At 39.0% G+C, this 13554-nt stretch overlaps 1 protein-coding gene across 12 annotated transcripts in view; it reads right to left on the bottom strand.

The window, feature by feature from the left end:
- The window catches only part of cdc42bpab (CDC42 binding protein kinase alpha (DMPK-like) b), a 53776-nt gene that overhangs the window by 37143 nt on the left and 3079 nt on the right, over positions 1–13554 (bottom strand). For all 12 annotated transcript variants that reach the window (XM_016679486.1, XM_016679493.1, XM_016679487.1 and 9 more), the window contains exons 2-4: positions 10414–10497; positions 8860–8955; positions 7450–7598 (exon numbers count right to left, since the gene is read on the bottom strand). In XM_016679486.1, the coding sequence (XP_016534972.1) occupies positions 7450–7598; positions 8860–8955; positions 10414–10497 (329 nt within the window). The remainder of the gene's footprint in view (positions 1–7449; positions 7599–8859; positions 8956–10413; positions 10498–13554) is intronic.

Genomic DNA, 13554 nt, shown 5'->3' with positions numbered 1-13554 from the left:
GTGTGTGTGTGTGTGTGTGTGTGTGTGTGCGTGTGTGTGTGTGCGTGTGTGCGTGCGTAACACTCTCCAGTAGCTGGAGAGTGTTAATCTGCTCCTAAGACCTCTGCTCTGCCATAGAGCAGACAGCATAAGTTGACCTTAGCTTGCCGTATCAATGGTACAGAGGATGGAGTCTGCTACTGATAAACCACTTAGCGCTAGCCCACGTCGTCCCACTGCTACTCAACTCATCTGTTTCCTTGCCTCAGATTTACCCGATTACTAACCTAATAATCTATGGCCCACCATATATTTGTGTGGGTCACACAAATATATTAGCAGATGTAGTCTGACAGCACATTAGCTGCCTTCCAGTTGTGAACAAAGCAGAATAGCTGTGATTCCATGCTAGATGAGTGATCACAGTAATTGGGCTAGTGTGTCACGGGGCTCCAGCAGTCTTAAGGAGCGTCGCAGGGACGGGAATAGAGGAAGGTAATCTCTGCTAAGACCGCAGCATCCATCTGGGAGGGCCATCTGGATGGCGCCTCACGCTTTGTGCACGCCAGCAACTGGAGGACCTGCAAAGACGGCTACGCGCTAACAGGATTCCTGCTAATTCATGACGTGAAGAGCTGGTGTCACACCAGATAGAATCTCCAGGTGAAAACACAGATGGCTGACAAGCCATTCATTCTCTAGGACATAAAAGATATGGAATGAACTATTGGAAAACTAAAAGAAAACTATGAAAGAATAAGATTTTTTTTTTTTATGAAATCACAGGAAAAGGTAATCTCTTCAAAGACATGACACAAACTAATTACACCAATTGTTTCTGCTCAAATTTTCTGTCAAGCGATTCCTGAGGTGTAACGTCTGATTTAAAATGATGCTAAGAGTTTTGCTAGACGGTGATCTTTATCTGGATACAAAAGTCCTGAGCTGGAACCTTTGTATCTGCATGTTTCTGGTACACCCACAAATCTGACGCACAAGTTACAACTGCAAACAGCAATGAATGACGAAGTCACTTCTCCTGGCGTACCGTGGGTTAATTTTTGCTTTAAAAAAATCTGATTGGTGTTGGAAAAGACTATTGTTGTGTTCAAATTGTGCTAAATAGAGTTAGCCTAGCATCTCTATGCTAAACATGTTGCAGCAGCACAACGCTAATGTCAACGTCTAGAGTTAACATTTCTAAAGAAGTTCTAGGAATGATCAGGTCCCTGAAATACTGGAAAACAAAATGTCTAGAATAGCACTTTGCACTAATCTGGTGGTTGAATAACTTTAATAAAACGCTTAAACAATAAACATCCTTGCTGATGAGCTTGTGTGTCTAGTTATTCAATAATTTAGCAACAAAAAAGGGTCTTTGAATTTAAAATTTTGCTTATTTTGCCAATGTATGTGGCTTTCAACTACAGACCCTGAAATTAATTCAAACATTTAAATCAAGTCCCAGCACTGATTAATACGTCAGTTTCTGAATGATGCAAGAGGAGTTCATGAACTGATGCATGTTGATGTAGAGTAACATTTCCCCAAAGGAGGTGACCGCTATGTGGCTAGCACATTGAGAACTAGTGGAACATTGGACTCTATTCAAATGCAAGCTAACATGACAGAGACCCTTTCACAAGCAGTGATTGAGTACGATCAGCAGGTTCTAAGGAAGCACATGGCTCTGATCAATAGGAAAGCAGACAAAGACCATGATCAATAGTTCGCACATGAGCAAATGCATCGGCGACCGCGCAGATCTGGACCAGACGTTACATTAAAGTTAACGTAGCTTTTCTTTAAACACACAACAGAGTATATAATGTGTGTTTGGTTTCTTGGTCATTACAACAGATCTCCACAGCTTTCTCTTTACAGCCTGATGCTTGTTCCCCATCCCCATCCCAGCACCCTCCCCCACCCGCCTCTCCAATCAGACTCTAAGCATCAGTGTTGGAGCAGACAGATGTGGTGCTAGGCAGCACAAAGCCTGCTGACATGGTCCATTGAAACATTTGTCAGGGTCCTCTGGGAGGCCACGCAGACCACTGACCACTGAACAAATGAAGGCATGCGCGCGCGCGCGCACACACACACATAGACACGCACACACATACACCCCCCTCTGTATCCGACTCTCATGGGATTCAACTGAAGGAGACAGAAGATGGACCTCGAGGCCTTTTTGCACCTCGTTTCTTTCATCTGGTCTCCTCTCAACTTCATCAGTGTCAACAGGAAGGGAAGAATTCGTTTTCATTAGGCTGACATTTTGGGAAGCTAAGAAAAAAATGAACACAAAAGGTCTAGATAGTTTTGTTTATGTAAGAGAAGTTGACAAATAATCCAGATTCATTCAGCTGTTCATGATAGGCCCATTTTTAAATTAAACCGACTGAACAACCTACATTGTTTGCTGTAGCAGAAGTCCTCAAGATTCCCTCAGTCACATAATCACAACAACTCCTGTAATGGTGCCGACTGCTACATATGAAGTAACTAGCGATGCTAATCTTACTTACTAAATCCATTCCTACAGCTTAAAATGCTTTTAATAAGATGTGAGGACAAGGAATGCACTGATCCACTTTTTTCACTTCTATACCGATGCAGATATCTGAGGATTAGTATCGGACAATACAACACAAAACAGTGCTGTATTGACTTAAAATGTTTCCTTTAAAAAAAAAAAAAAAACACAGACATAAATGTTCTTAATATTTGATAACTCTGCACTGCACAACAAACTTAAATACACCAATAGCTTTACAAGCTTGGCCAAACATGTAATCACAATTCAACTGTAATTTGTTAAGTCGGTGCAATTTGGAGTACAACAGCCAATTAAAAGTAAATTAAAAAAACTGAAAATGATTAAAAAAAATAAAATAAAATAAAAAAAACCAACAGGTTGACTTTCTTGGTCAGAAATATTAAAAGTATTTTTTTTGGTAGAAAGAGACAGAAAAGCAAAAAAATTATAAATCATGAAAATGGAAATTACTGAGTTTATTTTAATTTATCATGTGATTAATTGATTTACTGCGACATGCTCAGGACTGGATCTATCACGATCTGATAAGGGCTTCGTATGAGTCGATAATTATCGATTGGTTTTGGGTTTAAAGTATCTGAAATGCAGCCAAACTGGTGACCTTTACCGTTTCATCTGCAGTTTCCTCTCGAGTCGTTCTCATTTTCTCCTTTCCCTCCACTCTTTATAATATTTAATCAGCTATAAGGCACGGTGGCGAAACCTGAAACTTATGCTGAAAAGGCTGATTGGCTATTGGCCATCCTTTGCACCTAATATTGCACAAATGACACTGGAATGACAACTGTGATGCTGTTAACATAAACTGAAATTCATACACTGGAATATCATCAATCTGGCTCCTGTCTATTTGTAGTAGTGGTCATTTAAAAAAGAAAAAACTGCCAGATGAGGCCAACAATGTCATTAAGAGAAGGTGTTGATGTCATCAGATGCTGTTCAATTAATAGAAAGCAGCATGTGCCTCTAGGGGTCTTTAAAGTGGGCATCTGTGGCTCAAGCATTGGAGTGGTAATGCGTCACCTCAGTGGTCTGACCTACAGCCTGTAAGGTTCATGATGATAAACTACCTCAGGTATTCTGGCTCTAGTCTAATCTTCATGCCCAGGAGCAAACATGGAGAAAGCAGCATGCAGTTTCTATGCTCCATACATCTGGAACAAACTACCACAAAACTGCAAAACCGCTCAAACACTGAGTTACATTAAAACGAGGCTAAACCCCCGCTGGTTTACAGTTCATTTTGATTAGTAGTTAGTGGAGCATCGATGAACATGTTTCATGTAGGCCTGTTGCGATAAACGATAAATCAATTAATCGCACAATAAATTAAACCTATCAAACTCATTTTAATCGGCTTTATCGTCTCTTCATGCCGTTTTTTCTTTATGTTGATGACACTGAATGAAAAAGGCTCAACTCCAGTGCGCTTCACTGACCCTCCCTTCCTATTTCCTTAGTGTAATGCCCAGCGCACACTAAAAGAGTTGTCAGCCCATTTTCAAAACCTGAGAGACACATTAGCCAACACAAATCCTAGGTATAACGGTTCGATCGGGTTTGTCGTGCCGTGTGGTGTCCAGCCACATGGGCACAAAATAATGGCTACAAGTCCAGTTAACTAATTTTAAAACCAGGTATTAATCAATGCTTTACTAGAATCTACCTGTGATGCATGTGGCTAGAGTCAGCGTAAAGTCCTGGCTGAATGAAAATCATTATAACCTATTTATGTCACATTAACAAAGAACAGCTGAAAAGTTACCGGGTTTATCAACTGCGGTAGCAATTTGGCTCCAACTCCTTCCCTTGTCATTTCTATATTCTTTGCACGAAATGTTGAATAAATATTAATGTTGTTTCCACATATCATCTACAATGTCCGCTGGACTTCGGGTTGCGCCGTGTCAGCTGTTTGGGATTCCCCTCCGTAATTTCCCTCAGAAAGCAGGAGCAGAATCCCCGCTTTCTGATTGGCTACCTGTCACATTCAACAGGCTGCGTTAAGCTCCCAGTCGGGGAAAACCCCTGACTTAGATGAGCGGTCACGACGATCTAAATCACACTGCAGGATGATCGGTTACGAAATCACCAGCGACAATCTTAGATCGACCAACGTTCAAAGATTATCGTAAGGCGAAAATGGGGGCAAAAAATTGTGTAGTATGATTTACTGTATTAGGTAGTTGGATGTGCCCGTCTTCTCTATTTAAATCTAGTGATTACTGAAGGCCAATATAGTATACAGACTTCATAATCTGCACTCTTTTGGTTGAATGCAGTATTTATTTCCACTTTGGCTTTATGTTGTTTAGTTTTTATTAAAGTACGTTTTTTGTTAATGGAGACTGAGAATCCATTTTATTTTTGTTTCTGGTTGTTTTGTTTATTTAGTTTATCAGTTCCAGTGTTATGTGTTCTTTTGAAAATAAAATTTATGTATCTATGGCAGGAAATCGCATGCATTATTACGTCATTTCCATTAAATAAGTGTCAAAAGGTCTTGAAACACTATTATCGTTCATCGCAATAATTTTTTAGACAATTAATCGCTCAGCAAAATTTGTTATTGTGACAGGCCTAGTTTCATGAGTATCTGCTTGATGATTCTGATGATGGCATTTGACAAAATGTTTGTTAGGGATGGTTATTTATCGTTTATCATGACAAATTTCTTGTCATGATAAAAATTCTGATTTATTGTTGTTGTGATAAATTCCAATAAAGATATTTTTAAAAACCCCAAAACTGTTAGTACTGTCTGGATTCTTAAATTAACTTTTGTTCACTGTTTGTTCAATGAATATCAAATTTGAAAATATGACTAAGTACAGTTACTGTGTGCAGCTTAATGAAACAAATCACTACTTTCTGTGCCTGGAGTCCTAAAGAACCACATTAATGGGAATGTTTCTCAACAGCAGTATTTGTTTGTGGGGCAATGATTCTGTACAATTACCTAAAAGAGAACAAATAAATGGTTCTCATTGTGACTTTTATCATTATCGCAATCGTACCACAAAATATTGTGATCAAATTTAGCCACCTCTAGTGGTTAAATTGTTTCACAATTGGTGACTGTATGATGTGTTTATGATGTACAACATTTTGAACTTCCTTGTTGCTGAAAAGTGCTATACAAATACACTTGACGTATCATACCGGGTGTGTGTATAAGAAAAATACATCATGTAAACCACAGCTAAATCAACTACAATATCCCGTATTTTCAATTAAAAACCATTAAAACACAGAACCATCCAGGGGTCAGAGCAGCACGACACAGAAAATAGCAATGAGATAAACACACATCCGGATTCGCATGCTAATACACACACACACACACACACACACGCAAACACACACACAGTCATCAGACGGCGCTAGCCAGCAGGACACACCCTCCTCCACTCCCTCCTCGGGGGACCTGCCCGGCCGTCTCCACCCTCTCCAAAAGTCAGCACCGAAAACTCCCACGAGAGTTGTGTGTGTATGCGTGTGTGTCTGTGTGTGTGTAAGTGAGAGCAAAGGAAGGGTTGGGGGGGTGGCTGGTGACAGCAACCACACCCCCACCCACACACCTCTAAAGCCGGTCATTAGTGTCCCAAAGTGTCCACAGGCAGACCAAAAGAGAAACGGCGCGGCCCCCTCCTCCCCGTTCCTCCTTCTTTCCATCCACCAACCCCAACCCGCGGCCCCTAGCAACACCATGCAATTAGTGGCTCCCGCTCGCCGTTATTGGCTCCCTTTCTTTCCATACATTTATATTTACATGCGTCTTTGACTCTGTCATTGTCACCCAGTGTGTCTGAGTGAGCGGTGGTGTATTACAGACAAGGGGGAAAAAATAAAATAAAATCCTGGACACACCCAACATACCAAGTCGCCAAGCTTTATCTCTGCCTCTTTCTGACCCACCCTTCTTTTCTAATTATCTCACATTATTCCCTCCGTCTATCCATCATTCTCTCGCTCGTTTGTGCTGTGACGGGCCCCCGGCGAAAGTAAAGCTGTAATTATGTTAACATGCCCATGTGACTACTTCCTGTCTAGAAGAGCCTCATATCCTGTTCCCGAGGGGCATCTTTAGTCGGCAGGAAAAAAAATTCTTTTAGCGCCCACGTCAGAGAGGAAAACAGTTTCCCAAGCTGTGCCGTCTCAACAGTGAGCTTTGAGGCATTTTGTTTGTCAAGTGAGAAGTAGCTCCACCTTTAGACGCGACGAGATGAACAGCTAAGCAAAAGAGACGAGGGAGGAACCGGGTGACCCTTCCTCACGGAGAGAGGAAGGAGAGAGTTCTTCAGCTCATAGTAGCTGCTTTCCCATGACAAATATATGCAAAACTTTTTCGATATTTTGCCAATGTTGAAAAAAATATCGAAGAGTTCACTTCAACTGGACAGAGATGGAGGTTTTTAGGCGAACTATGGTTCTAAACTCTACTTGCTGGTTGACAGCTGGTTTTTTGAAGGGTATCACTTTTTAAATCTTTTCTGAAAATAAATGAAAATAAATCAAATTCCAATTAAATTCCCTGAAGTTTGTTTTCGCGACATGACAAAATCTGAAGAACTTGTGAATTCTTTTGCATGTGTTCAAAGTATTCACTCTAATTCACTACTCAGGTATGTTGGACCATTTGTTCTTCTATAACACATTATTTTACCAATCGAGCTTTTCTCCTTTAACTTCTGTCGCCAACTGATTGCAATCATTTTCCAGAACCCTGACATCCTGCCTCTCCAGAGGCTGATGTGCCTCCCCCCAGCTGGAATATTTCCCCCAGCTGCAGCACTAGTGTAAATACACCAAGCATCCATCATCAGGAGTTATTGCTCCGTTAGCTTCATGCTTACAAACGGCTGCATATGTTCCAACAGGAACCTTCGCATGTTATCCCGCCACCTCACCTGTGGACGTAGTGGAGCTGGTGAACGGAGTCGATGGCCAGCACCATCTCAGCAAGGTAGAACTTGGCCATTTCTTCAGGCAGTCGGTCCTCAAACTTGCTCAGCAGAGTCAGCAAGTCGCCACCCACGTAGTAGTCCATGACCAGGTACTGGAGAGCAAATAAACACAATGATGCAGGAAAAACACACACACACACACACACACAAAAAAAAGAGAACAGTAAATACACATCTTTATATAAACGGATATTAAACTTGCACCTAAATAGTTTCATGTGTTTGGGTTCACCTAAAAATAAATGGAAGGATGGACCGCGGTGAATATCTTTAAAGCCTTAGGGAGTTGTCGAGCATTTGTTGTGAGAATGTGGGAAATGGAATGACAAGCAGTTCTGGCATTTCAGCTCAGGGTCATGCAGGGAGGACTAACAGTCCGGCTAAAGGGAGAAGGAATGCCTGCAGCTACCAATTAAAGCGAGACAAAGTTCGTCTGACCAGCCACACACTTCTTTTTGTGTTCTACATGAACTTATATGACCTGTTTATAACCAGGCTTCCCGTTTTCCAGACTAGTTTTAATCCTGATCTTCACCACAGTGAGGAATCAAAAGCACTGATCCCATCCTGGGGAGATAGAAAAATATATATTTTTTAACTAAGAACACCCTAAAGGGTGAAATAGCAAAGTGACTGACGTGGGGTGGGCATTTATCGTATTGTCATTTGTAGTGTTTAGATTTATCTTTGATGTGATAAATTCCAATTAATGATGTTTAAAAATCAAATATGTAAAAATATATTTTTTTTTATTAAAGTTGCATACTGCAGCTTTAAATGCAGTTACCGTGTGCAGCTTAGTGATACAAATCACATTCTTTTGTGACTGGTGTCCTAAAGAAGCAGATTACAAATCTGAATGTTTTTCTGGAGCAGTATTTGTGTTCATGGGGCTTTGACTGCTGTACCCCTAAAATTGAAGTCACAATGTTTCTTATTGTCACTTTTATTGTTATCAGAATAATACTAAAAAATACTGTGATGCAACCCCGACACCGATGTCGTTACTATGGACACAGACGCACACAAACAGAGCTGTTGCAGCATGACAACGCAATGTTCGTATGAGCAATAGTCACAATGCAGGATGTGCAACGTCAAAAAGCGTAAGCTGTTTATTTATACAAGCATCACCCACATTAAGCCCACTCCACAGGAAGTGAGCCGTCAGGATGCTCCCTTAATAAAACCGGATTCTTTTTTGTGTTTATTGCATTAGTAATATCTCTATAATGGTGACATCAGAGTTGAATTATTCATTTCTTTCTATTATTGATTCCATGCAGGTCAGTTGCTGAAAACATGTTTCTGTGGTACTGCCCAGGCTGCAGAGGAGGAAGGCTTCTGTGTTACCAGGTTGTTGTCGTCCTGGAAGGCGTAGTGCAGGGTGGTGATCCACTGGCTGTCTCCGTTCACCAACACGTCCCGCTCCTCTCGAAAGCACGCCGTCTACACAAAGATTCAAAGACGTTTTAAAATCTTCTACATTCCTGTAGACATTGGCAGTGTGTGTGAGTGTGTGTGTGTGTGTGTGTCTGTGTGTGTGAATCCTGTGTTGGTGACTTTCTGTAAACCGGAGGAATAAATCATGGCAAAACAATGTTTTTTCCATGCTACAGTAAAACGGTGAGGAAGTTTTGGTAGCTGACCTGATATCACAAATTTATCTCGAATGACCTCAGAGTCGAAAAAAACCCGGTCTGTACCTTTCATTATTTTTGTTATGCCACTTATTTCTCTGTGTTTCAGAGAAAGAAACAGATGAGGACCAATTGAAGGATTTTTTTTTTCTTTTCAAAAAAGGTCTTCATATTTGTATTGTGGTCGACACAAACATGCAGAATGAAGAAATAACCATCAAAAGAAATAGAAAAACACTTAAACTTCATCACCATATGTTCTAAATCTATATCACCTTCCTAAAATAATGGCTTGTTATTTTTTGTCAAAAGATGATTTAGGTAGAAAATTACAAAATCATTTTTGGCAACAAAAAAAAATCAATTAGGCTATTAAATTAGGAAGGTAGTGATGTGTACATCTAAGAGGGACTGAAGCTTTTTGGCTCTGAATCATCTCTTAATAATTTTGGTTAAAGTGTAAAAGAACCTACTAATATTTTAACTATAGATATGATAATAAATGAAGAGTTTTAGCCGTTTCCTCCTGCAATATTTATGTTGAACTTCCACAGAGAATTAAACCTAAAGTATGACATACATGCTTTGTTCTGGTTTTTTTTTTTATTTATGTAGGAATAAATGTGTTTTTTTTTATAATTCTTGTGCATAATTTTCCACTGAAAAAACAAGATCCATCCTTTTTTTTGTTCAATTTTATATTTATTTTGAATCCAAAAAAAACTGCCAAAAAAAAAAAAAAAGGTGGTTCATAGAAATGTGTAAACTGTCTTTTAAAAGTGATGTAACAGTTGTGGCTCTAAATGAGTTTTATTTGCCTGAGGATAAAAACACCCCATCTCTTCAGGTTGTAGCAGTTGCAGATTTCTGCAGATCTCGTCTGTGGATCTGTCACATTTCCTACCTCTGGGCGTTTTGCACGTACGTCTAAACACTGTGGAGTTTTTTTTTTTTTTTTTTTTGCTTTGCGACATGTGAGCCGCTAGTTCAGAGACCCAGCAGGCCAACAGGAATGTGAGGATGGTGTCAGGAAGGAGATGATGAGAAAAACACGCATGGGCAGATCAGGCTGCGACATGTTCTGCAATCCATCAACAAATGTTTGATTCAAATGAAACTCCACGGAGGATGTGGGTTTTCCTGACAGGAGGCCCTTTCTTTCTTTTTCTTTTTTTCAAAACCTTCATCATTATTTTCCTTGAAGCATTTCCATGATTACTGCAGCAGACTGCTTCAGATAACCAGAACTAATAAAGTTGGTGCTAACCTCTGCTCGCTTGAGCATTTCCCACTTGTTGAGAATCTTCATAGCGAAGACCTTATCCGTGTTTCTCACTTTTACCACCGCGACCTGCAAAAAGAAGGAGGAGGAGAAATGTATTTTTAGTTGACATAAGAAAAATATCAAACTGCATAAGCATTTTCTGTATGTATTGCATCTTATCCTGGGAGGAAATGGGGGTTGAAGCTGAACAACTGCAACAGTTTAAAGAAACAAACGCTCTCCTCATAAAGGGCATTAGTGTGTGAACTTAGCAAAGAAAAAAAAAAGAGTCCTGCAGATAATTATTTTAATAAGAGATAAATTCTGAGTTAATCATGTGGGGAAAGAAAGTACAGAAATTTGAGATAAGGATTCAAAATATAAATACATTTAACTTTGGGGTTTAAAGCCAGAAATGTGAAAAGGAAACCCTGGGGAAAACTGCAGACAAGAAAGAAGTTTTAACTTTCTTTAGAAGTAAATGATGGAGTTAGGAGGAAATCAACAAAATGTCACTAGAGTATGCGTTCTAGATCAATTCATAAAAATTACAGAGTGAAACATTAAGCTCAATTTCAGATTATATAATGAGTCGTTTTATTTTAACGAAGTTTAAAATCCTTCCAGATGTGTGACTTTCCTCTCTGCAGGCTCATAACTGGGATTTTCCACTGTTTCAGCTTCTGCTCCAGATCTTCCAGCTCCATTTAATCACTTTTAATAGTTGCTTATCAAGTAATCACATGAAAAAAATATTTTAGAAATATCTATTTACAATTTTTGCCACTTCATCAATCTGATTGTTTTGAAGAACTTTATACTTACTAAAATTTAAGCTGATTTGTATGACTGTGATTTGCTGTTTTGTCTGACCAAAAGACAAAACATTTTGGCATTTAACTGATGTATTGTTTTGTGCTCTGTTTTGTCATTTGTGTTGTCGTTCTTGTACAGCACTTTGGTGCAGTTCTGTCTTAAAGTGCTATATAAATAAATTTGACATTGACATTTGAAAAGTCTATAAGAGGAAGAATAAGTTAAAAAAATCTATTTACATACTTCAGACTTGAGACTGAAAGTGAAGTATATTATAAAAGGCAGTTTTATTTTTTATTTAATGTGAAACTTTTTTTTTATCCGTTTCTGCACTTTAAATTATTACTACTTAAATACCTCAAACTTGAGACCAAAGTAAATATAATATAAAAGTTCATTTTTACTATTGCCTCAAGCTGAAATTGAGGCATTCATCTTTTTTAATACTTCAAACTTGAGACAGAGTAATGTCTGAATCGTTGAATCTTAACTTTTTTCCTTCTTTTTGTTTAACAAAAAGGAACAAAACTGTTTTATTTACTCGCATTTTCTCATATTTCTTTTTCTAGCTTAAGTAGCTTCTACAGAATGGTGCAATTCTGTATTCAAGGTCTAAATTAATTGTCACAATAATAAATTACTCGATTATTAAAATAATCATTTACACCTGGGAAGACCCAGAATGAGCAGCAGTGAAGGTCGCCCAGGTTACCTCTCTGATTATGTGTGAGTGCGCTGGCTCCCCAGTGCCACAGAACTCTTTAAGAAAAGTTATTTCCTGCTTAAATAACAGCAACAAAAAAAAAAGTTATTGAATTGTTTCTCAGCCTCAGATAAGCAGAAGGACAAGGTTCGCACGGAGGGATGTTTTATCTCCAGACACTGATGTATAGGTTACTGCACGGTTCACCGTCTGTTTGCCTCTGAGCCGCACAGTGATCGATGAAAAAGAAACATTTGCACATTTCTGTACAACTTTCACAGTTTAAAGCCTTCTTTTAAAAGAATGGAAACAGTCCTCTGTCTGGCAGTTTGCTGCAGACTCAGGAATGACAGAGTCTGCAGCAAACCGCCTTGACTGTCTACACAAGCTGTTTGTAGAAGGAAACACTGTGGAAGAGGTCAGGTAATAGGTGCATGATCAACTTGTTGTGCCTCTAGTTGGACCAATCACGTTGCAATGTACGCTAATTGATTCTTATATCAGGAATGTAACAGGAACAGAAAAAAAAACTGTTTTATTCTTATCCACAGCTTCTGTAAAAAATAAAACACCACAAGAACAGCCTTAAAGGAACAGCGTCCAAATGTACTACTTTTTTCATTCATCAGGTTACGATGAATGTTTATGATGATGTTTGATGTGTGCTGTTTTTCTTTAAACCACATTTGAATTTTTATGGACCACACAGTTTTTAGTCTTATAAACCTCATTACTTATAGCTGCTATCTACCCAAATGACGGGTTAAAAGCAATAAATATCTTTGTTGCTGAGCTCAAATGTCTAATTATTCAATCAATTAGCAGAAAAAAATTTAAAATGTTGTTGATTTTGTCAGTATATAGGTTTAGATTGAAATGCTATTAATTGTGATTGATAAAGTACAGACCGTGCAATTAACCCTATTAAAAATTTTAATTTGAATCAAGTCCCACCGTTATTAGTAATATTAGAAACCTTTACATACAGTAGTTTTCTGTAAAACATGACAGGAGGAGGCAATAAAACCATGCATCTTGAAATAATGGGAGGAAAGTTTAAATGGATTTTTTAAAAATTAATGCCATCAAATCCTTCTGAACCTTGGATTTTGCCCCTGTATGTACACATACCATGGAAATTGTGTAAAATTGATACTAAATGGAAGTAAACAAGTATATTGAACTTGGAGACTGATTTCCTGACCCAGACTCTGTACATACACATCATTTCATTCCCATCTCGTCCACTGAACCGGTGGTGATTGTCTTGAAAAGAACAGAGAACATCCTGAAGCTCCCCAACGTTTCCTTTTATAGCTGCTATTTGTCACCAATGCCTAAAGATCACGCTGCCGTGACGACCCACCTCACCATCCCACATTAACAACTGCCAGCTTTCCCTGACTGCTAATTGCTAAACATAGCCTTGAAGAAGAAAAAAAAAACTTCCTCGGCTCCAGCTTTACAGTTTTGCCAAAAAAGGAGCTGCACAAGCAGCAGCGACAAACCGCTGTGAGCAGACAGCCAAAGCACGAGTTCACACAAACTCAAGTTATTCCCATTGCTTTCAACGGACACTGTTTATGTTTTTTTTTCTCCATTCTTTACAAAAACAAGATTTATTT

The sequence above is a fragment of the Poecilia formosa genome, unplaced genomic scaffold (genome assembly GCF_000485575.1).
Source record: "Poecilia formosa unplaced genomic scaffold, Poecilia_formosa-5.1.2 Scaffold213, whole genome shotgun sequence".
In the NCBI taxonomy this organism is placed as follows: Eukaryota; Metazoa; Chordata; class Actinopteri; order Cyprinodontiformes; family Poeciliidae; genus Poecilia; species Poecilia formosa.
The sequence above is the reverse complement of the archived record's forward strand: the minus strand, read 5'-3'. Positions and strand labels throughout refer to the sequence as shown.